We start from the raw sequence: 26,421 nt of genomic DNA, 5'->3' as shown, positions 1-26,421 counted from the left end.
GTTCCTGCCTCCACTACGTCATTTTCTAGGCTATTCCACTGCCTTACAACTCTATGACTGAAGAAATACTTCCTACTATCTCTCCGACTCATTTGTGTCTTCAACTTCCAATTGTGGCCTCTTGTTTCTGTGTCCCCTCCCTGGAACATCCTGTCTTTGTCCACCTTGTCTATTCCACGCAGTATTTTATATGTCATTATCATGTCTCCCCTGACCCTCCTGTCCTCCAGTGTCGTCAGGCCGACGTGTGTGTGTGTGTGTGTGTGTGTGTGTGTGTGTGTGTGTGTGTGTGTGTGTGTGTGTGTGTGTGTCTGTGTGTGTGTCTGTGTGTGTGTCTGTGTGTGTGTCTGTGTGTGTGTCTGTGTGTGTGTCTCTGTGTGTGTGTGTGTCTGTGTGTGTGTCTGTGTGTGTGTGTGTGTGTGTCTCTGTGTGTGTGTGTGTCTGTGTGTGTCTGTGTGTGTCTGTGTGTGTCTGTGTGTGTGTGTGTGTGTGTGTGTGTGTGTGTGTGTGTGTGTGTGTGTGTGTGTGTGTGTGTGTGTGTGTGTGTGTGTGTGTGTGTGTGTGTGTGTGTCTGTGTCTGTCTGTGTGTTATACATACACACACACAATGTATAGTCATGCCAAATAGGTAAAATTGGTCAGTTTGCAATAACTTATTTAAAATTAAGTCCTTTCTAAAAATTTTCTCTTATACATTTAAAGATACATTTTTCATTTGTATTAATGTAAAAATTAATAATTTTGTACCAAAAGAACCCTAGAAAACTTACCTAACATTATTATAACAAGCGCAATTTAATTTAGCCTCCTCCAACTAAATATATTTTAGACAAGTTTACAATAATTTAATAATGAACAAACAATGAAATATATTTTTTCATTAGGTTCAGAATGATTTTTGCGAAATTATTGCATACACAAATTTTCGCTTGCCTTATTCAGCAAGAAGAGCATTGCTATTTAAGCCAAAATCACTAGTTTTACCTATTCAGCACGACATGTATATGTGTATATATACACAGCAGAACTCCCACATTCACTGATTTGGTAACCATGGTTTCAGTTATCCACAGTTTACTGTGGCCCAAAAATACCTCTTAATTTTTCATAATAATGGCTGCCAGAGGGCAAAAGTAGAAAAGTTGGCAGTTCTTCAAAGCCTAAGAAAAGCCATAAAGTGCTTCACATTAGTGAAAAAGTGATAATTCTCCACTTATTGTGAATAACTTATCAATTAAACTTTATAAGAGGTATGTATAGGACTTTTATATAGGATTTGTTACTATCCAGTTTCAGTATCCACGGCAGGTCCTGGGAACATATACCCTGCGGATATGGGGGTCCTACTGTGTATGTATATATATTACATATATATAACTGCAACAACTATGAAGAATGAGGTGGGCACTGATGCAGTATGCATAATAGCAGTGAGAATTATATATAATTTGACTGTGAAAAAAACTGACCAATTCCAGTAAATGTCCTTGTATTATTTTTTTCAGGAGAGAGAAAAAAAAATGCTGCATACCCAACACCATGATAATGTTCAGTAATGAGTGAGCATGAAGTTGCTTCAGGCAAGTGAGCTTTTTTACACGGAAGTTGAGAGGAGCAAACACAAATCGTCGGCGCTGATCCACCAGGAGGCCTGGTCACAGACCGGGCCGCGGGGGCGTTGACCCCCGAAACTCTCTCCAGGTAAACTCCAGGTAAACTTCGAGGGAGGGAGGGAGGGGGAAAAGCAGGATACAAGATGAATGTAGAGGAGTAAATTAGGGAAACTCAACTGTGTGAATACAGAGATGAATGATGCATAATAAATAGGAAAGATTATTTAACAAATTACTGTCCTATACATGGAAGGATCATGAAGGTCTTAGAAAATAAACGAGACAATGAGCATCATGCAATTTTGCAAAGATGTGGCATTTGCCTCTGCATATAGGCTTTTGGCTGGGGATGATTAAAAGCCCAGAGAAAAAAAAAAGTAGCCCATAATACTGTATGGCATTATGTTTAGAAAGAGCACAAGGGAGGTTGAAGAATAAAGTTGTTATCATAGTCCAGTTTAGAGAAGATGCGAGTGGAATGAAGGCGAAGCAACGTTTATCAATCAGTTTTATGGAGGTTCAGACGGCTATGTCAAGCAGCTTTCAGAGGGGTCATGCACTGCTTCCAAGACATTCGGCAACCAAACAGAAGATCAAAAAATTTGACTATCCTCTTCAGGGATACAAGAGCCATACAGAGGCACAGAACAGTAGGGGGATAATAGGGGGTCTTAAAGTAATCTGATGTGTTTTAACAACTGAAAATTTAAACTCTCAAGAGGTGGCCCAGTGATAAGCACAATCAACAGAATACGGGAGAGGGGCTGCTACAAGGCAACAGTCAGCGTCTACACAAGCTATAGCAAAACTGGCAAAAAGACAACCATCAGAAGGGAGAACAGAGGCATGGTCATTAATAGTCAGTAGGGATAGGGTAGTGGTAAGAACTTGTGCTCGAGGGATGCTTTAAGCTTGAACAAAGCCAAGGGGAAAAGCTATTATTTACCCAGACACAAAGATGCCTCTCTAACAAGAGATCCTTGGTGTAGGAAAGTGGCCAATTATCTCTGAGGCCCAAGGAATGGGCTTGGGCCAAGATGATGTAATGCCAGGTGGCATCAAACTTTTTGAGATTTTAAGAAACTCCAATAACCATGTGATTAGTTAAGGCATTGTGAACACAAGTATCCAAGAAACAAATTGATGAAGAGTGAGAATTATAGATTTCCAAGCTCTATATTAAATGTTTGTTGACCAAGCATTCTAACATCTTACAAATTACAGTAGTAAGAATAGAGTCTATAATGAAAGAGGTCATGACCCAAAGTACTTGACTTAAGAACAGACAGGACAACAGCAGTTGTCCATTGAAGAGAAAGAGCCATTGGAACCAAAAGAGATTGAAAAGGTGTAGGAGAACTACAAGCACCACAGGGTGCAAATACTGAAGCATATGGGCATGAATGTCATCAGGCTCAGCTGCTGTTTGTTGGCAAGTGGAAATGGTTGGTGCAAGTTCATGGAGCATGAAAGAGACATTGTAAGATTCCTCAATGTAAGAAGTAAAAATCCAAAGGTGCTGACTCCCTCTCAGGTTTGGAGGAAAGCAATGAGGAGGGATGGGGAGAGATGAAACCCTTGGGATACATGGAAAAGGTGATGCCCAATTGCTGTGGCAACTTCAACAGCATCTGCAAAACTATTGCCAGCAATTTTAAAAACTGGAGCATGGCCTGTAGAGTACTGTACTTAGCAAACTTCTGTAGCTTTCCAAAGACTGTACACACACACAACAGTAGTGGAATAGATAGCTTTCCAAGTGGAATTCGCTACCTAGATAACACAATGGGCAAATGCCTTCACCTGTTTAACCCTTTGACTGTTTTCAACGTATAAATACGTCTTCGAAGCCAATGTTTCTGATGTATATATACTCAATAATTCTAGCGGCTTCAAATCAAGCAGGAGAAAGCTGGTAGGCCCACATGTGAGAGAATGGGTCTGTGTGGTCAGTGTGCACCACACAAAAAAAATCCTGCAGCACACATTGCGTAATGAGAAAAAAAAAACTGATCGTTTTTTTGGAATAAAACGCCGACTTTGAGGTGTATTTTCGTATAGTATTTATCGTTGTATTCGTGTTTTCATGGTCTTAGGTGATAAAATGGAAAACATATTACAGAAATAGAGATGATTTTCATTTTTCTGACGATGAAAACGACCTTGAAACTGAGCTCAAAGTAGCAGAAATGTTCGATTTTTACTAATGTTCAGGAGTAAATAAATCACACCACACGTCCAATACACGTCAACTGGGGAGTCTAATATTCTTTCACTAGTGCACTGATATTATTTATACCATTTTTACAATAATGCAGTAGTCTGCATAACAGTAAATTTTTTATTTTTTTGTATGAATAAAAAATCAAAATAGAAAGCAATAATAATATAAGAGGGGCCTAGAGATGTGACTAATGAACAGAGCATATGTTATTTTAGTGCCACGAATGTCTACCTTGTTTATTCTGGACCCTATTTTGAAATTGGCATCTTTTTTAGTTTGCGTGAAATTGGTCAAATTGCCAATTTCTGACCACCATATTGGGTAGTCCAAATTAGTAAATGGGAGGTTTCTTGTACTCAGCTGATAGATAAAATGGAGTTCTAAAGAAATAGCTATGAGTTTGGTCAACTGGAACAATGGAATTGGCTGAAAATAGGGCTCAAAGTCGGCGAAATCGCCGATACGCATACGTCGCCAAGACCGCTAACTTCGCGGGAGCATAATTCCACGAGTTTTCAACCAAATTTCGAGCTTTTGGTGTCATTACCATCGGGAAAAGATTCTCTATCATTTCATAAGAAAAAATAATTTTTTTTTTCTTCAAAAATTGAGCGACATAGAATGACAGTTTCAGAAAGGGGCCTGAAACAGTCAAAGGGTTAAAAGCTAGTAATTAGTTGGTAGTTCTGTTGTAGTGCCCCCTTTATCACAGTGCATTTCAATCACACAGCACAAGCACAGAACACCAGGGTACACAGCATCCTTCACATTATTATTATAATCAAATAGAAGCGCTAAGCCACAAGGGCTATACAGCGCTGCAGGGCAGGAAGGAAGCGAGGGCATCAGGTGGCAAAAGGGAGGTGGATGAGTAATAGGTTACGGATAACAGCGGAGCAGTGGATGGTGAAAGGGTAAAGGGCAGCAAGACACTGAGCTAGAAAGGGCTGAGGGGAGTGCGTAAGGTATCATCATCAGAGTTTGTGGAGTAAATCAGTCGTTGTCAAGAAGTCAATGAGAGAGTCAGGATTAAAGGAGGGTCCATCAGCAAGAAGGGAAGGTAAAGAGAGAGTAGTAGAACGAAGACGGCGTTGGAGGTAAATTCTGCGTGCTCGTTGATAGAGAGGGCAGTCTAACAGAATGTGGCTAATCGATACTGGAACTTGACACTGCTCACAATGAGGTACAGGGTGCCTCTCCATGAGATACCCGTGAGTAAGACGAGTGTGGCCAATGCGAAGACGGGAGAGAGTGGTCTCCCAACCACGGCACTGATGACAAGAAGATGGCCAGTAACCTATGCTCGGTTTAATAGAATGAAGTTTGTTACCAAGCAGAGTTGACCAACGTTGTTACCAATGGGTGCGAAGGTGGGCAGCTATTGTAGCAAAATAGTCCAGAAATGGAACACCTCTATACGAAATTGGTAGGTCATGTACTGCTGCACAGCAACAATGCAGATCCCACTCTTGAGGACATGAAAGGACACTTTTTGACCTACATACCTCATAAGTGCTTTGCAAATACCATAGTCAATAAGGTAATCAGTATGTTTAGTTGGTTAGGAAAAAAAGAATTTCATCCAAGATTGTTTTTGAAATGTGACTTGGAGGGGAAGAGGTTTCCAGGTAGCATGTTTCTTAGGGGAGATCTGAGGAGGAGGGTCAGTAATAACATCATGGGAGAAGCTGGGAGCATGGTCAGAGGTATCAAAGAGTGTCAACCAGAACACCAGTACCAGAGTTGGGGAACAAGATATCCTGTTCAAAGAAAAGCCTGTAGGCATGCCAGGGTCAGTTAAGGGTACCACAGAGGTAAGGGAGGGGCCTAGGAGGCCAAATGCAAATACAATGGTACCCCAAGTTTCGTACAGCTCCCAACTTGAACAATTATGTAAGTGTATTATTGTAAGTGCTTTTGTATGTTTATATTTGGGGGTCTAAAACGAACTAATCTAATTTACATTATTCCTTATGGGAGCAAATTCGTTCAGTAACGGCACTCGAACAGCCTTCTGGAACAAAATATGGCCGAAACTCGGGGTACCACTCTATGACTATCCATGATTAAATCATTTTTATTCAAAGGGAAGGGAAGAAGAGGGGCAGCACTGAGGAGAAACAAAAGGAAACTGCATATGTACTCCCCCCATCCTTCAGTGTGGGCAGCAGTTCTGATGCAACATGATAACCACTCCTTACCCTTCCTAGTGAAACAGTATGGTACCACCTGATTCAATCAAGCACATGAGAGAGGAACAAGACTGAAAAAATGGCAAGTGCACTAATATGGATAAGAACACTAAGAAGAAAGCCAAAGCACGAGGAAGTGTGTGCACACAGCACAAGTGAGCTCTAGAGAAGGAGGAAAAATAGTAGTACAGAAGGGACAGCAAAAGCATACTGAAGAAAAAGAAAGTATCTTTTTTTTATTCCACATGTATTTTGGAGATTACATTTTCCTTAAGTATCCAAAGTAAAACATATCTGAAGTCTAACCATTGCACTTTAAATATGATCTACCCACTGGTTTCTTAAAATATCATCAGGACTATGTAAGTATAGTACCCTAACAGATTGTATATACTGTACAAGCATTTACTGACGAGTAAACTGTGCAAGATTTAAAATCGGGTTACTCTCCAGATTTATTATTCTTTAACTGAGCATTCCATGTGGAAGTGGAAGAGAGTTCTTCCTCCATAAGCAATGTGTGTTGTAAGAGGCAACTCAAATGCTGGGAAAAAGAGGCTAGTAACCCCTTCTCCTGTATAAATTACTAAATTTGAAGAGGAAAAGCTTTCATTTTTCTTTAATTTTTCGTTTTTCTTTTTAGGTCACCTTGCCTCAGTGGGATATGGCTGGTTTAAAAAAAAAAAAAATCCAGATTTTTACAAGCATTAGCGAGTGTCCTATAATTTAAAAGATCCTCCATACCTTTTCACCTTTCTAAATATGAACACTGCCTTTTTCCTTTTAAAGTCTGCCAAAGACCTTGTACTAATTTCAATACTTTCCCAGTTGAACAGCTTAGTCCTGCATAAGTTTTCAAGATACAAGATAACTTTTCTGGCTTGGCTTGGCGTTTATCAGAATCCAAAAGCAATTTCTATACTTCTATTTCAATTTTCTAAATACCATATCAATCAGTTGTTGGTTTAAATCTAATTACAATTTCTTCTGTAAATATAATGAAGATTCATATTTTTCATGTTATACATTCCCTCTGAATTAGTGTTTATCATTGCCCTTAATTCTTTGTAATTTTTTCTCACATTTAAAATCTTTTTCACAAACTAACAGATTTGGTTCTTTATTCATTTCTGTCTGTATTTTTGGTTGGTTTCTACAATGAGGAACTTATTTTATTTGCTCCAAGTGTTTTCTTTTTCAATGGCTTTCCAACGCCTGTTCAATTCTCTATAGTTTTACTTTCTTTTCGTGTTCAACCCCTTGACTGTTGCAATTTCAAATCCTGAGCTCTCTCCTGGTGTAGCATAAAAAAAAAAAAAAAAAAACTTATGAAAAGATAGAGAATCTTTTCCCGATCATAATGACACCAAAAGTATGAAATTTGATGGAAAACTTACGGAATTATGCTCTCACGAAGTTAGCGGTCTCGACGATGTTTACGCATTGGCGATTTTGCCCACTTTGAGCCCTATTTTCAGCCAATTCAAGTGTACTAGTCGACAAAAGTCATACCTATTTCGCTAAAACTCCATTTTTTCTATCGAATGAGTACAAGAAACCACCCATTTACAAATTTCAACTATCCAATACAGTGGTCAGAATTTAGCAATTTCACACAAATTTCACAAGATGCCAATTTCCAAATAGGGTCCTGAATAAACAAGAAAGACATTCCTGGCACTAAAATAACATTTCCTCTGTTCATTAGTCATGTCCCCACACCCTTCTTACATTCTTTTGCTTTCCACTTTGAATTTTTATTCTCACAAAAAAAAAATATAAGATTTACTGTTATGCAGACTTTTGAACTTTGGTAAAAATCAAACATTTCTGCTATTTTGAGCTCAATTTCAAGGTACTTTTCTTTGTAAAACCAGTCAAATCCATCTCAATTTCTGTAATATGTCTTCCATTCTATAAAATGAGACCAGGAAAACTAGAATACAACAATAAATACCATACGAAAATACAGTGCAAAGTCGCTGTTTTAATCCAAAAACACGGTCAAAGTTTTTTTTTTTTCTCATTACGCACTGTGTGCTGGAGGATTTTTTTTATACATCCATTCTTATAGACCCATTCTTTCATATGTAGGCCTACCAGCTTTCTCTCACTAGATTTGAGGGCGCTAGAATTTAGGCGTACTAGTACATCAAAAACCCTGGTGCGTAAGCCGTACTACTAGTATGGCCGAAACCCTGAAAGGGTTAAAGATGGGGTCCCTCACATAATTCTACGTCATGAATGCAGCTCACTCAGAAAAAACCACGAGCGATAAATTTTGGCATGGGTCTGTGAGGTGAGTGTGCACAGTATAAAAAATAATTTTGCCCCAAGCATTGCATGATGGAAAAAAAAAAAACTCTAACCTCATGTCTGGTTTAAAATATTAATTTTGAGGTGTTGTCTAGGATGGTTTTTACTGGCTGTTTCTTGGTATCAACTGATAGAATGCAAGAGATGATACTGGTTGGTTTCAGGACTGAAAATAGTTTGAAATCAGGCTGAAAGTAGCAGAAATTTGACATATGCCTATTTTCCCCGAGGACTGGTAAGGTCCTTTACTCACTCCCTAATCTGTTTTATGAGGTTTTTAATGGGTATGATTCAATTATTGGAATTCCATAAACCATGACCAATTACGCCTGGTTATGTTTCGTTAACCGGGAAATAAGAGTAAATCTATTTTTCTTTTGTCATGAAATGCCTAATTATCTGTGGGATATGAGAATAAGAAACAGTAAAGGCAACAGCATCATGCCTTGGAGTACTGTACTTTTTATTTTGCTAAAGCTAGATTTTACTTTACTTCTACTCTGGTCTATTCATTAGAAAACTGAACATCCCTTTTCCTGTTATACCTACCAACCTTATTATGGGCTATTGCTCCATGGTCACATTTGTGAAATGTCTTAGAAAAGTCCATGTAGATTACATCTGCATTTTCCAGTTTCTTCCAAAGCCTCCATGACCATCAGTATTGTAGTAGTGATGACAAACATGATCTTTCTGCTTTAGATCCACACTGTCTTTTGGTCACAATTTTTCATAAAATTTGTGATTTGCTATTCTCACCACACTTTCAAAAACTTTTCTGATTTGCAACATTAGTGTTACTAGTCTTAATATTTTGCCTGAACTTTGTACAGAAGAGCAGTATGCACTCCAATTTCACTTAGATCCAAGCTCTTTCTCCAGAGAATATCCTAGTGATACTTGGCACTTCTTTTAGAAATAGAATTCCATGAATCAGATCGAGGTGCATGTTTATAAATATTTTCTATTTCCTTTTCAAATTCTCCTCATGTTATATGATATGAAGGTTGAGTAAAGGTAATGAATCCTCAATTTTTCTGTCATTTAGTGGATTGCTGAACAGTGAATCATGTTGTCCTCTCAGGATTTTACTAGTCTCATTTTTGTCACTGGCGAGCAATGACCCAATTTTGGAGTCCGTTTTATACTAGATTTTTACATGTGTGAAAATATCAAGCATTACTTTGCTACTTCTTGGCTTTTTTTGCTCCTTTTTGTGCTACCTCCACCAGGTATGAGCATTTTAGTTTCTGCTCTAAATTAGTATCTCTGCGGATTATCTTTTCTTTATGACTTGCTCATTTCTAAACATTTCAGTAACTCTCCTCTTCTTTACATTTTCTCCATATACTGGTATCTCCTTATAGGCTTTCTCAGTGGAACAGTTTATACAGACCTTGCATTCCTCTGTATTCAGCTCTTCCATGCATTGGTGTGGGCTAAGGAGAATAAAATTAACATACTAGTTTGAATGCACTTGTTAAAAATTATTAGAGAAAAAATAATAGAAATCAGCCTTAAGAAAAACGTAAATATAAAAAATTTCACGTTCTCCAGTCTGGATGAACTACAGCTGTAGGCCAAATCTGAAACTTTGCAGAGGCCTACCACAACAACTGAAATTAATAACAATGCCCCTAACCAACAGAGAAGTACCAGTCTTCCTCAGGAAACCAATCAAGAGACTTGTAACCCCTGCTCGGGCTGGGTGAAGAGGAGAGATGTGAAGTAGTCCTGTCCCAAACCTCAGAGAGGATGTTTGGCTTCTAAGTTTCCTATTGTTCAGGAATGCCATGCTGTTCACCATTTAGGTAAGTGCATGAAAATTTCACATGACAAAGCCAAATAGTGATACTGTACTTAGTGCTGATACAAGTGGATCTGTAAAAAATTAAAGGAAATTTATATAAATTGTGTATGAAAAATGTTGCCTGTGCTTGCTGTAAGAACTGTAAATGTATTGAGAAAATACAAATCCCTTATGGGTTACTTGGACGTAGATTATGCCTGGCCTGTACAGGGTAGGTGGAAGAGACTACTATACTATGTTGACACCTGATAAAGGAATAGCAAAAATAAAATTGGGGACTGATATTTTCTAAGAGCAGTGTCAAATTTAATATTTTTGTTAATTTAACAAATATTTGGGGGATATTCTTGTGATTGTGATACCATACATAGTGATAGCAAGTGCAAACAATTAAATACTGAGAGTGAGTGCACAAATTATATCTTTCCAGACAACCACTCGTAGCTTTTACAAGCAAGACGAGCGGCACTCAAAGATTATAGTGATATGGAAGTGGAATTTGACCTCGATGATGTAGCCACTGAAGTTGAGGACGACCTCCTTGAACCAGACCTCATCTTGAACCTAACAGAGCTGGACTTAGAGCTTGAAGAGCTAATAAATAAAATAAAAGGTATTTAAAGTTCTTATTTGTTGTGGGTTTTAAATAGTAGTTAAATGGCAGCCATTTAAATTTAAAAAAAATTAGTTTAACAGTTTTTATCTTCATTTCAAGTTCATGTTCACTATTTATATCTTGTTACTCTTTCAAGTTTACCATCATTTTGCCTCACTGTCAATATCATTGTTCCATGTCACTTTCTTTAATATTCATTGTCATTTTGTTTTATAATCCCTTTCTATACTGCAGGTACATGTTGAATGTCAAGACCTTGAATTTATGAAGACAATGTGGATTGGATACATCAGCCAAGATTCTCAAAAAAAGTCTTCAGACAAAGTGTAAATATTGATGTAATACCATTTTATTCACGAAGGAACTGGAGGAGCACATTGTGTTCTATGCCAACCTCTATGCACACCAGAGAAGTCAACATTTTCATTTTACTGGGTATTATATAAGCTCCATCAATAGATGATCATTAGTGTCAGAAATGTAGGGTTCCTCAAGATGAAGTGATAACAGGACAAAGATTCTAAGGGCACTGTGGGTAGGCTTTTCAAAATCAGATCTATTTTCTACCATATTACAACACTGTTCCGAGAGTTCCATGCACCATTGTGCAATCAACAAGGTCATTGTTACCAGCACATCAAGACCATGGCAGATAAATGTCGGTTTTTTTTTTTTTTTTTTTTTTTTTTTGCTGCAGAGCAAGTGAAGATGGTTTCATACATGACAAGTCATGTACCAGGATGCCTCAACTTTTGCTGCACTTGGAGCCCAGTTACCAGATAAGGAACAGGATATGGATGTCATCTCTAAAAACTTGTCATTACTATAATTAAAACCCTGCCACAATCAGAGTTCATTATTTACAATGACAATTTCTTACTGTACTAGAATACACAAATAAACCTTCACATGTGTTAACTCTAATTATTACAGCACTGTTCAATAAAACAAATGAAGCTAAATCTTTCCCCTGACATACTCAAATTAGCAAGAGTTACACCAATCTACAAAAGTGGTGACCCAGCACAAGACAATAATTACAAACCAATTTCAAACTTGCCTTTACTGTCTAAAATTCTTAACTAAACACAATATCTTTAAACCATGTCAATTTGGTTTCAGGCAAGGATGAAGTACCAATGATGCAATAATAACGTACATCTCTATCTACTTGTCTCTTGAAAATTATGAATATACAATAAGCCTCTTTATCAATGTCAAAATCTTCACTACAATAGACCACAACATTACACTGCTCGAATTAAAACATTTAAGAATAAGAGGCCATGTTTTCTCGTAAGAAATCCTACCCAAGTGACAGACACCAACATGTGAACATCAATGACTGTTTTTCAGCAACCTGATCCATCAACATAGGAGTTCCACATAGTAGTGTCCTGCACTCTACGCTATTCATCATCTACATCAACAGCCTTCTGAATGCTGTACAGGAACTTAAATTAAGTCATGATAACCAATAACACAACTTTTGTCATTTCAAATTCTGAACCAGCTACACTCGACGCATTAAAATACATCTGGAGAGCAAACTAAAATTAAACACACACACATCCAGAACATTTCTAAAACAAATTCCAATACATTGGGCACACACTCAAAAATACAGTATGTTCCCCAAACATCCCTGCTCACTTTGTACTACTCTCTAACCTATCTACCCGACCGCCTGGACTGTGGTTCATACGTCAGTCTATGTGCGACCAGCAGTGACAGCCTGGTTCATTAGGCCAATCCACCATGAGGCCTGATCACAGACTGAGCACCGGGGGCATTGACCCACGAAATCCTCTCCAGGTATACTCTTCAAGTATTTATACCTCACCTATTGTATCTGCGAATGAGAATCAACCGTAGCTAATCACCTTAACCTTGGTGTTGCTCAGCAAAACTCAGCCCTCAGAATAATTACTTATTCAGGGTCCAGGCAACACACAGCCCCTTATTCAAAAGTTACTTTCTACTGTGCACACTGTCTACAGGACATTAACTCGTAGCTGGAATTCTGTCTGGAGAGCTGAACCAGAACACATGGACACAATACAAGGAAAAAGTATTTCTCACATTCTGTGTACAACTCAACCTATTCAAAATCTCCATGCAGATAGGCTAAAAATTTAGAATTAATTTCCTGGAAATGCCAAAATTTCCCCATCCACTTTCTTTTTTTTTTTTACACTACCTATTGTTCCCTGCAAATTGGAACTAGGCATGCTTTCTATCAATCCTTAGGTACCTTCCCTCCTTTAATACATATGTATATTAAACATGTATTAACCATTCTAAAGTATCCCCCACATGCTTTCAGCATCTTATCTTAATTCCATCTATCTCCTGCTGCTCTACCTTCCATATCTTGTTTTCCCTCACACTCATGACTCTTAACAGATCTTATTCCTCCCTTCACTATGCATGGCTCAAAATATTCTCCGAGCATCAAACATGTACTGTATTATTAAGTTCATTGTATCCTGAGAGAAATTTATTGGGCACAATTTTATTCAATACAAAAAAATATTTGGCAGATAACTGCTGTATAGAGTCAAATATACCACCATTAACAGCCCTCCATAACTTAATCTTGACCTTTCAAAATGACAAATTTCCTAAGAGTAAACTTAGTCATACTGAAGTTCATTACTACAGTATGTTTAGAATGAATACAGAATAATTTTTCATGTTTTATGAAGCTGGCACCACTCATGGCACAATGTGTGGAATGAGGATTATTTTGGAAAGCATAATAAATACTCCCCTACATCTGGATAAATGTTTACCGAGTTTAAAACAATACACAGAATTTTCAACTACAGTATTTTATCTTAATTCAAAAAAATATATTTTAATTATATTGCAATATTTCATCTAAAATAAACAATTTGAAGTTATCAGCATCATAAATTGAGGGTTAACATTACTGTATATACACTTAAAAGTAATACTATAAAACAGTATATTGAAAACCATAAATTTAGCAAGGAAAATAGAAAGAAAATTTTCCGACTGTTCAAACACTTCACCACATTTTGTCAGCTGTACCACAACTTGATACTCCTAACAGGGAAGAATAAACTAGCAACTGCTTCTGTATGCCCAACTACTACCCTTTAAGCTGTTTTGTGTTGCACTTACAAAACACTAAGAGCTACAACCATAATTTGAGAGATTAACAGTAGCAAACTACATTTTTAAATACACTACCAAAAGCAAAATATAAATTTAAATATATATCATTGAGCATTAGCAAAATTAGTTTTTCAAATTCAACACAAATTTAGTAGCATTAAAGGCCAATTCAAATGTCTTATTCATGGATTTAAAATACATAATTTTTTTTTTTAAATATTTTATCTTGCATTATTATACACTGAAGACCAACTAAAAATGGGGAGAGAAAACAAAATCTCTTGCCAATTATGTAGGGGAAAATATAATAGAAAAAATTACTCACCTACTTAAAGTAAACATTAGCCACATTGATCAAAATCTTTGATATAGTTATCTTTTATATCCCAGTATCCTCGTTCTTCCCACTTTCTACTCCCATTGAGTCATCTTTGCTTTACCTACCATAATATATGGTGAACACCTTAATCTACTTAAGGTCTGACAACCAATCACAAGAATGGTCTTCCTTTTACAATGTCAAACGACTGCCACATGTTTTAGCCAAGGAGCAAGACGTTGAAAGAACGAGCATTCCTAAAAATACTACCAAAGAAAACAATAGGTGAATATTTATTATTTGTTAGCACATCGGCCATTTACCACCAAGGTAGGGTGTCCCGAAAAAGGAAAACTTTCACCATCATTCACTCGATCACTGTCTTGCCAGACGCGCACTTACACTACAGTTATAAAACTACAACACTGATACCCCTCCTTCAGAGTGCAGACACTGTACTTCCCATCTCCAGGATTCAAGTCTGGCCTGCCAGTTTCCCTGAAACCCATCATAAATATTACCCTGCTCATACTCCAACAGCATGTCAAGTCCTAAAAACCAACTGTCTCCATTCGCTCCTATCTAACACACTCATGCATGCTTGCTGGAAGTTCAAGCCCCTCGCACAAAAATAAACCTCCTTTATCCCCTCCCTCCAACCTTTCCTATGCTGACCTCTACCCCGCCTTCCCTCCACTACAGATTTACACACTCGAAGTCATTCTATTTTGTTCCATCCTCTCTACATGTCCAAACCACCTCAACAATCCCTCCTCAGCCTTCTGGATAATAGTTTTGGTAATGCTGCAACTCTTCCTAATTTCCAAACTACGAATTCTCTTAATTATACTCGCACCACACATTGCCCTCATACATACTCTCATACATTCCCCTCTTTGCTTCCATCGAAAAAGTTCTTTGTTTCCACAGACTACTCAGTGCACCACTCTCCTTTTTCCCCTCGTCAATTCTACGATTCACCTCATCTTTCATAGACCCATCTGCTGACACATCCACTCCTAAATATCTGAATACATTTACCTCCTCCATACTCTCTCCCTCCAACCTGATATCTAATCTTTCGTTTCCTAATTTTTGTTATCCTCATCACCTTACTCTTTCCTATACAGTGGACCCCCGCTTAACGATCACCTCCCAATGCGACCAATTATGCAAGTGTATTTATGTAAGTGCGTTTGTACGTGTATGTTTGGGGGTCTGAAATGGACTAATCTACTTCACAATATTCCTTATGGGAACAAATTCGGTCAGTACTGGCACCTGAACATACTTCTGGAATGAAAAAATATCGTTAAACGGGGGTCCACTGTATTCACTTTCAATTTCCTTCTTTTACAAACCCTACCACTCATCCACCAACCTCTGCAACTTCTCTTTAGAATCTCCCAAACACAGTGTCATGAGCAAAGAGCAACTTTGACAACTCCCACTTTGTGCTAGATTCTTTATCTTTTAACTCCAAACATCTTGCCAACACCCAAATATTCACTTCTCTTACAACCCCATCTATAAATATATATCACACATCCTTGTCTAAGGTGTACTTTTACTGGGAAATAATCTCCCTCTCTCCTACATACTCTAACCTGAGTCTCCCTATCCTCAAAAACTTTTCACTTCTTTCAATATAACCTACCTCCTATTCCATACATTTGCAACATCTGCCACATTGCCCCCCTATCCACAATGTCATATGCCATAAATGCCACAAAAACCTCTCTACCCTTTTCTAAATACTGTTCACCTCTATTCTTCAATGTAAACACGGTCTACACACCCTCTACTCTTCCTAAAGCCTCCTTGCTCATCTGCTATTCTACTCTCCATTGTATTCTTAATTCTTCCAATAATAACTACCATACACTTTACCAGGTATTCCCGTATAATTTTTGCATTCTCTTTTGTCCCATTTGCTTTTATACAAAAGAACTATGAATGCTCTCTGCCAATCCCTAGGTACCTTACCCTCTTCCATACATTTATTAAATAAAAGTACCAACCCCACCTGCTTTTAACATTTCTATCTTTATCCCATCAATCCCACCTGTTTCACCCCCTTTCATTCTACCCACTACCTCACAAACTTCCCCCACACTTACAACTCATTCTTCTTCACTCCTACAAGATGTTATTCCTCTTTGCCCTATACACGTAATCACAGCTTCCCTATCTTCATCAACATTTAACAATTCCTCAAAATATTCCCTCCATCTTCCCGATACCTCTAACTCTCCATTTATATAACTCTCCTCTCCTAATTTTAACAATCAAATCCATTTGTTCCCTAAGCTTCCTCAACTTCTTAATCTCACTCCAAAACTTTTTTTTTTTATTTTCAACAAAATTTGTTGATAACATCTCACCCACTTCCTCATTTGCTCTCATTTTACATTGCTTCACCACTCTCTTTTTCTCTCCATATACTCCTCTCTCCTTGCATCACTTCTACTTTGTAAAAACCTCTCATATGCTAAATTTTTCTCTTACCACTCTCTTTACATCATCATTCCACCAATCGCTCTTCTCCTCTCCCACATAGTTAATATTATGACATAACTACAAATATGAGTGCAGATTTGTATATTAAAAACAATACTCTTTTTTTTCTCTCAACAGCCATCTTCCACTAAAGATGAGTAACTCAAAGAACATTACATTAAATATTCATTCAACTGCCTTCCAAAAGCATGCTAACATCACAATCAGACTACCTTCCAACTGTAACATCCCCTTGTCTCCTCTAAAGTGCAGTCAATGCCATCATCCCTCCAGGATGCAGTCTGGCAAACTGGTTTTCCTGAATCCCTTCATAAAACTTTCCTTGTTCACAATGCAACAAGTCCATTAAAACTACCTGACTCCATTCACTCCTATCCAACATGCTCAAAAGGATACAAGAATTAGAGGCAGACACTTGACAGGTATTCAATATGTATGTCAAAGCCCACGAGTTTCAGGAGAAATCTCGTAACTTGACTGATGGTTAGCTGTGCTACTATGTACAACGTAGCTCAATAATTCCATTGTACATGTTTATAAGGTACATTTCTGCTTCACTTTTAGTAGACAAATTCTGAATGCAATGTGGTTTATTCTGGAGTTGAGGGTCTTAGGTCTGAAGTGCCACAATAATTCAGTGAAGTATCGACAAGGTACATTCCCTCGGTTCATGTCTGGTCACCATGGCAAGCAAATGCAAATTTTAGCCAAGGAGAAATTAACTATTTTAGACCTTTAAGAGACCACAGACTGAAGAATTCTATACTACCTTTAAATGGGGTTCAAGAGTTTTTCTACTCCCGCAGCCCGACCCAAGGCCAGGCTCATTTTGTTCCTACCTGGTGACCCAGGATGTTGCTGCTGGCAGATCACTGGCCCACATATCTGTTACAGCCTGTCTAGTTTCCTCTTGAAGACTCTACACTTATTCCATCAGTGCTTCTAACATCTGGTAGTGTTGAACAGTTTGGGCTAACAGATGTAGATGCAATGTTTTCTCATTGTGCCCACAGCACCACCGTTTTTCACTGGGTTTATTATACATTTCCTCCCATATCTTTCTCTCCAATGTTATGGCAGTGTGCAATTTGGGATTAAGCTATGAATTTCCTTTCATGTATAAATTACCATTTATCTTCCTCTCCTCTGCTTCAGCGAGTACATATTTAGGATTCTGAGGCATTCCCAGTAAATCAAATATTTTATTGACTATGCAGTAGTAAACAATCTGAGCCATGAATGAAGACATCAAACCTTAACAGTAGCAAGAGATCACAAGTGATAGTGTCACTAATGCTTTTATTTCCCTGTTTTGAAAGTTCTTATTATCTATCCAGTCATTTTTTCTTGCTGTTGGGATATTTGCTTTATTGTGTTCTTTAAAGACAGGTCAGCTGACATTACACCCAGATCCTTTACACATTCCTTTTGTTCTATTTAGTGGTTCTCATGCATTTTATATATAGTGCCCCTTTTTTCATTCTTTCTACTTGAAATCTGTCACCATTAAATGACATTTTGTTTTCCACTGCCTACTACAATTTTTCCATGTCTCCTACCAAGGTCATTCTCATACTTATATTGGTATCGTCCACAACTTATGATACAAACCATGTAGTGTTTTTATCTGTACTATGAATATGTGAAATGGTAAAGTCACTAAGATCATGCCTTGTGGTATTGAGCTTTTTACTTTGGTATTGTTAGATTTCATTTTGTTGACACCTACTCTATATTCTACGTATTTGTCAAAGTTAAATATCCATTTGGTTACTTTCCCCATCATATCCATCATCCTCATTTTATGTGCAATCACTCCATGACTACCTTTATCAAATGCCTCTGCAAAATCCATATATACTACATTTGCATTTTGGTTTTCTTTCAATGCCTTCATAATCCTGTGATTCAGTTGCTGTGATAAGCATGCTCTTCCCAATTCAAATCCATGTTAATTTGGTTTGCACAATGTTATTGTGTTCCATAAAGTTTGTAATTTGGAGTCTCGTCACCCTTTCCAATACTTTTATGATGTGTGATGCTGAGGATACTGGTCTAATTTTTGGCTAGTACTCTACCCAAACCTTTATAAAAAGTAACTATACACTTTTAAAGGCCTTGGAGATTTCACCTAGATCTAAGCTCTTTCTCCAAATGATATCAAGTGTTTCTGATACATTAGTGGGTATGTTTTCTATTTCTTTTTCAAATTCCACAGGATTAAGCTTATATCAATTATATGATCTGTGTGACCTTCAAAAAATTCTGCATTCTCCACTCTGCTTTAATTAAGTGGACTGCTGAACAATGATTCATACTGGTCTTTTAGAATTTCATTTATTTCTGCAATTAATGGTCCAATTCTACAGGTAGTTTTTAACTTCGATTTTACTTATGTGTAGAAATATTTGGAGTTTCTAGCAATATTCCAAACAGTTTTTTGATCCCTTGGTACTTCTTCCATCTGATATGGCAGCTTACATTTATGTTCCAACTCGGTAATCTCTTAGGAAAGGTTATCTTTCCTTCATTGTAACATTCACATTTTTAATCAGTTTGGTAACTCCTTTTTCTTCTGTACTTTCTTCTATTTTCTCTATATTTGATCCTTTAGGCTTTCTTGACAGTATTTAAACAAGAGTCACTTCATAAAAGTCTAGCATTTCTGTGCACGTGTTTTACATGGTGTGAAAAATCTAACAATTTAGGAAACTGGTTTATAGCAAAAGTATGTCTATAGACATTATATTTGAGAAAATATGTAGAGATTTTAAGAATTAAGAGCAAAGCATGGCAATGCAGTACGGTATACATGCTTATGTAAAAAAAAAAACACTTTGCATTAAACAAATGAGCACAGGAAGAAATATTTTAGTAGACTAGAACACTGGGAAAATAGAGCAGAAAAAAAAAAACAAGGACATCGTCTGTTACTACTTTGCGTGTTGTGCAGTTATAAGTTTGTTTTATCTCCAGAATTAAACAAATGATCATAGGAAGAAACTGATTTTGGTAGACTTTAGAGAATTGGGGAGGGAAGAAAGAAAAAACTTCCCTGGTTTACTACTATATGTACTGTGCAGTTATAATTTTTTTTCCCTCCTATTTCTTCCTTCCTTAAAAATTAACATTTCCAAGAAAAAACAATGATATGTACACTACATTCAAACCTTATTCAAGGTCATACATTTAACTGTAAATAAAATAATTATATAACTATGAAAAATGAATTATTCTGACATAAAAATTATTGATGATATTTTCAATGTTTTAACTGAATACTTCATCATTATGCAACTGGGCAGACAAACTCTGCTGTGCAATAATTCCAAACTGGCATCCAGAAGGTGAGAAACTTTTAAAACTCTACCTTTTATAAATGAAGTAGGCTCCCTCTAGTACTACCCAATTGGACTTTAACCTCAAGTTTCATCCCATACTAATTTTGGTGTTAATTAAGTTATTGCTGATATGACCATAGCAAAAATCATTTTAGAACTGCAATTATTAACCTGACGTCAACCTGAGTTATCCTGAGGTAAAGTCTACTATGTTGCCCATGCCCTCTAGCTCTTCATCTTGAACCCATACTAAATGCAGTGTCTTTTTAGGTACCTACCTTCATCAAGGGACTCCTCTCCATCCATTAGCTCATCATCTGAGCAGATGTTGAGTACATTTACTAACATCTCCGTTACTGAAATTTAAAAGGAAACATTATCAGCACAGTATCAAAGCACAGGTTTTGAATAAGGTAACTTTTAAGATATTTAAATATGCACACGCATGTACACCCATACGCACACACACATACGCACACACACGCACGTGCGCACACGCGCATACGCACACACGCGCACACACACATGCGCACACACACACACACACAGTAGCGATCAGTGAAGAGGCGGGGCCAGGAGCTCGGACTCGACCCCCGCAACCTCAACTAGGCGAGTACACGCACACTAACTAAAGCATTATGCAGGTAATAAAAACTAAGTATTCCAGCATTTCCATAATTCTGAGGAGTCTCACACCTTGAAACAATTGTATTATAAATATTCCTTGTACATTAGTGTTAGAAGACCGAAGTAGTGAAAAAGATTAAATAAAAACAATTATTTTTACCAATATATACTGTATATTCCAGGTGGAGCAATGTTGGACTAAGCATTTCCCCATGTTTGAAGTGTTAAAATATCTTTAAACACATCTAATATCATAAGAAACTCGGGTACAGAGTGTTAAACATTAAAAGCAATTAAAAAAAAAATCATAATTTGGCATCAATAAATTGTAAAAATTAGGTACCTTTGAATACCTTTGAAGAGTTTTGAGAGTTTAACTACTCTCAGAGCCCGGCCATGGGCCAGTCTCGTCCGGTGCTTGCCTGATCAACCAGGCTATTGCTGCTGGAGGCCTGCTGCCCCACATATTCATCACAGCCTGGTTGATCTGGCACCTGGTGAAGATACAGTGGAACCTCTACTTACGAGTTTAAACCTTTCCATGATCTTGCTTGCATCTGGATTTGCTCGCTTGCAGAGTCAATATCCCTCATTTAAATTAACTGGAATGGAATTAATTCGTTCCAGTGGAATTCCAGGCACGAGAAAATACTTCAATAATTTCCCAAATATCAACTCTCTGGCTTATTTATCTATTGCAATTCATGTAATATGACATAGCAATATTAATAACCTAGAAACATGATATATACACTAGAATGAATAAAATACATGTCATTATGTATGTGGCTAGTGGTGACAGTGGCCACTGTTGTTGTTGGGGTTTATAGGGCCACCACAGCGGCCATTCCTGCTCCTGACTACATGTGTAGAGAACCTAGGATAACCCAAAAAAGTCAGACAGTGAGACTTGTAAGTGCTACACTCTTACTGCTACACTTTATTGCTACACTTAACTGTTACACTAATTGTTACACTCTTAATGCTCCACTTTGCCACTGCTGCTTCATGATGTCTGCCACTGCTATCTCATGATGTTTGCCACTGTGGCTTCATGTCTGCCACTGCTGCTTCATGTCTGCCACTGCTGCTTCATGTTGTCTGTCACTGCTGCTTCATGTTGTCTGCCACTGCTGCTTCATGTTGTCTGCCACTGCTACCTCATGATGTCTACCATTGTTGCTTCATGATGTCTACCACTGTTGCTTCATGTTGTCTACCACTGTTGCTTCATGTTGTCTACCACTACAGCTTCATGTTGTCTACCACTACAGCTTCATGTTGTCTACCACTACAGCTTCATGTTGTCTACCACTACAGCTTCATGTTGTCTACCACTGCTACCTCATGATGTCTGCTCCCACTTCATCTAGCAGGTTGAAGAACTTTCCAATATGTGAAGGTTGAGGGGCAGTGCCAATCAGACAGGCATTGGACGGTGATTTCAATTGTTTACTCTTGAACATCGCCAAAGAATCGAACATTTCTGCTACTTTGAGCTCAATTTCAAGGTACTTTTTTGTCGTGAAACCAATCAAAATCATATCTATTTCTGTAGAATATCTTCCATTCTATCAAATGAGACCAAAAAAACGAGAATATAACAATAAGAACCATACAAAAATATATTGCTAAGGGGAGGCTAAGGCTGAGAAGTGAACTCCGTTATTTATGGTCTGATTTCTTTCGTTTTTGGTGTACACTAAGAAGCATCTTTCCATCTTACATTGTGCAAGTTTCAATAAGATAGTCCAACAAATAACTGAGATCCAATTCCCTAGATCAAAAGCAAGAGCCCCTCACCAGCTCGCTCTCATCTGGAAATTTCGCTCACGTCTGGAAGCAAAAAATCGACTGAGCGACTGCTCGTATCTGGAAAAACTCACGTGTGGATGCACTCATAAGTAGAGGTTCCACTGTACTTGCCCTGTTTCCTCTTGAAGACTTCTACACTTGCTCCAGTCTTGTTTCTGATATCTTTTGGTAAGATGTTGAATAGTCATGGGACCCCGGATGTTGATACAGTATTCCTTTATTGTCCCCACCGCACCCCTGCTCCTCACTGGGTTTATTTTACACTTCCTCCCATATCTCTCACTCCAGTATGTTGTTATGCCATTCAGTGTGCAGATTTGGGACCAGGCCTTCGAGTATTTTCCAGGTGTACATTATCATGCATCTCTCTCTCCTCCGCTCCAACGAGTACATGTTCAAGACTTGAAGGCATTCCCAGTAATTTAGGCGCTTTACTGCTCAATGCAAGCCGTAAAAGATCCTTGTAATTGTTCCAGCTCTGATGTTTCTCCTGCCTTGAACGGGGCTGTCAGCACAGAAATATTCTAAACGAGGGAGCACTAGCAATTTGAAAAGTGTCACCATCGGCATTATTTCCCGTTTTGAAAGTTCTCAATATTGACCCACCCCGTCATCTTCCTGGCTGTTGTGATCTTTGTCTTGTGTTCCTTAAAAGAAAGGTCAGCTGACATAATTATTCCCTGATCTTTTAAGTGTTCCTTTCGTTCCGTTTTGTGACCCTCTCGAGTTTTGTACATAGTGTTCCTTTTGAGTTCTTCATTCTTTCCATACCTAAGCAGCTGGAACTTATCACCATTGAACATGTTGTTCTCCACTGCCCACTGGAAAACCCTGCTTATGTCTTCCTGTAATTTTTCACTGTCCTCTATTATAGTGACTTTCATGCTTATTTTAGTGTCATCTGCAAATGATGATACAAAATGTGATCGGTGTTTTGATATATATCTGCTATAAGGATGAGAAACAGCAGAGGTGCCAGGACAGTGCCTTGGGGCACTGAGCTTTTGACCTCGCTGATTATGGTTCTTGCTCTGTTTACTACTATTTGTTGTGTTCTGTGTGTTAGGAACCTGAAAATCCATGTGCCTACCTTTCCCATAATGCCCATGGCCCTCATTTTGTGCTCTATCACTCCATGATCGCATTTGTCAAACGCCTTTGCAAAATCTGTGCAAATCACATCTGTGTTTTGGTCTTCTTCCAATGCCTCCATAATGCCGTCATAATGGTTCAGCAGCTGTGACAGACATGATCGTCCTGCTCTAAAACCATGCTGGTTCGGGTTATGGTAGTAGGTTGATAGACAGCAACCACCCAGGGAGGTACTACCCTCCTACCAAATGCCTGTGAAACAAAACCTGTAATTGTTTCACACAATGGTAGGACTGCTGGCGTTTTTTTCTCATAAATATGCAAGATAACACACACATTTTGCTACTACTTCTAACATTTAGATCATGCTACACATTCATGAACACACATGTATACACACCTATCTGAGTTTTCTTCTATTTTCTTAGTAGCTCTTGTTCTTATTTATTTCCATTCATCTCCATGGGGAAGTGGAAAAAAATCTTCCCCTGTAAGCTACACGTGTTATAAGAGATTACTAAAATGCTAGAAACAAAGGAAAAGGCTAGTAACACCTCCTGTATAAATTACTACATGTAAAAGAAACACTTTTGCTTTTCTTTCTGGTCACCTTGCCTCGGCAAGACATGGAGTGTTGAAAAAATAAAAAGTGGTAAAACTTAAAATACCACTGGTACATTTAAGCCGTTGTTGCTGACAAGTGATAAATTTTTTGGCAACTACAACAGACCATAAAATTTAAGTTTATATCACATTTTACTCATTATCATCTTATTCAATTTATAAAAATGCACTCTTTCATTCTAGAAGAAAAAAGAATTCCTTAAAATTCTTCCAAAGTACATATAAGTTTTTTTTCCAGGCATACCACAATTTAGGGGTTAATCAAACATACAAACTGTAATGTTTTGATTGGATTCTGTAATGCAAGGTGCTAGCACGACACTTTGACAGTGAACAGTTGTGAAAGTGTTTACATTTAACTGTAATATGTACAGAAGCCTATGCTACTCCTCTCAGCATAGGAAAGTCCTCATCCATAAATTTGGCTATCAGTGTGTTGTTTTGCTTATGTTGACCTGTAAACATTCTCCAACAGAGGCACCACAGCCTGGCTGATCAGGAATTGACCTGAGCAACTTATGTTCTCTCTAAGGAAACTAAAGGATTGTTAGTAATCCCTTCATGTATGGAGGATGGGTGTAGAAAAGTCATGGTCCTTTTACATTTACCGAGTCAAGTTATCTTGATGCACTCTTTACACCCCTGCTTTTCACTGGCAGTATTTTACATCACCCAAGCCCACTTGCTTTTAGAGGAATTGTGAAGGAGGAATGAAAATGCAAGATATATCCTTGTTGGAAAAAACAAAAAATATGTGATTATCATAAGCTAGTTAAAATGAAAATGAAAAGAAAACAGTGGAAGTTGGTTGGAATGGGTTTCATAAGATGAAACTTTAAACTCAATCCTCATTAATTAATTTGTTAAGATAACAGCTCCACTCCTGTAGGCATAAACACAACAAGATCCCTACAACAACATCACACAAAAAATTAACTTGGGATGAGACATGCTTGAAGGATCTATGTAATACTTGGAAACTATAGACTCAAATTAGCCCGAGATGCAAGAAACATTTTTAATGTGAGGGTAATGCATAAGTAGAACACTACTTGTGTAAGTACGGAAAGCAGATGATTTTAAGTGCAAATATGACACGACCTATTTTTCCAGTTAGGATGAAGTTCATTCCCCATAAACAGAGGCTAGTACTGTATTTTAGGAACATCGACAGCAATGAAATATTGAAGGTACAAGAGAAAAAAAATGTTTATTATGTATGCCTAACAAAACATGTTAAACAAATCAAAATGATCTGCTTCAATATTAAACCATTACCTTTATCCTGGTAAAACATTACACCTGAAGCTGAATGCTTAATAAAAATATTAACATTACCCTTCTCTCCTACAAATGGAAGTGACCATGTGAAGACATCCATGAAGTTTGGTAGCCAGTAAGGATGAGGTGAACAGTTGAACTGACGAATATTCATTACGTTGTTCTCGTATTTCAACACAGCAGCCTAGAATGATAAATATTTATAATTGTTATAAAGAAATATAAAATTGATTAATGACAAATATACATAAATTATAACAGGAAGAAAGGCATATCACAAAAGTGCTTTGCTTACTCTTAAAGAGATTAAAAAACCACATTTAATAGTGCATTTTAATGTTCTTAAGTCCTGGAGCCACTTCTCAATGCCTACTGATGTATGTCTGTATTGCAACAACACACTACAAAGTAATCGTAAACAAGTGATAAAAGATACAAAATAACCAAATGGGGAGTTGAATGATAGTTCTAGGGCTTTTGTGTTGCAATCAACACATCAGGAGCTTGCAAAATTGCAGAAAGTTCAAAATTCAGGCATATTCATCATGTACTTTTATTAACACTGGTGTTCTGCCTGGGCAGTAATTATAATAAAATTCTCCTACTTGTTTATTTGGACAAGGCTCATTTCAACCAACTGTTAGCAGATTCTGTCAATTTGATAATTCAGACTGGTGTAGGACAAATATAGTGTGGGTAGTAGTAATTGAAAACATTGTGTAAGAAGCATAGATGTCCAATCTGAGATATTAGTTACAAATTATTCATGCCACAAACCTTGTTATTGTATACATCCAGGTAGTTAGGCGCCGAGAATATTGTAATAAGGGAAGGAAAACCCGTGGTTTGGCTCTTACGATACATACGATACCTGAAAAATAAAAATG

At 37.6% G+C, this 26,421-nt stretch overlaps 1 protein-coding gene across 1 annotated transcript in view; it reads right to left on the bottom strand.

Annotated features, from left to right (window-relative positions):
- The window catches only part of LOC128690437 (serine/threonine-protein phosphatase 2B catalytic subunit 2), a gene marked incomplete at its 5' end in the record, with an annotated part of 171,801 nt that overhangs the window by 21,001 nt on the left and 124,379 nt on the right, over nucleotides 1-26,421 (bottom strand). The window contains 3 exon segments of the mRNA XM_070089689.1: nucleotides 20,374-20,451; nucleotides 25,592-25,718; nucleotides 26,312-26,405. Of these exon segments, the coding sequence (XP_069945790.1) occupies nucleotides 20,374-20,451; nucleotides 25,592-25,718; nucleotides 26,312-26,405 (299 nt within the window).

This window comes from Cherax quadricarinatus, chromosome 29 (genome assembly GCF_038502225.1).
Source record: "Cherax quadricarinatus isolate ZL_2023a chromosome 29, ASM3850222v1, whole genome shotgun sequence".
NCBI lineage: Eukaryota > Metazoa > Arthropoda > Malacostraca > Decapoda > Parastacidae > Cherax > Cherax quadricarinatus.
The sequence above is the reverse complement of the archived record's forward strand: the minus strand, read 5'-3'. Positions and strand labels throughout refer to the sequence as shown.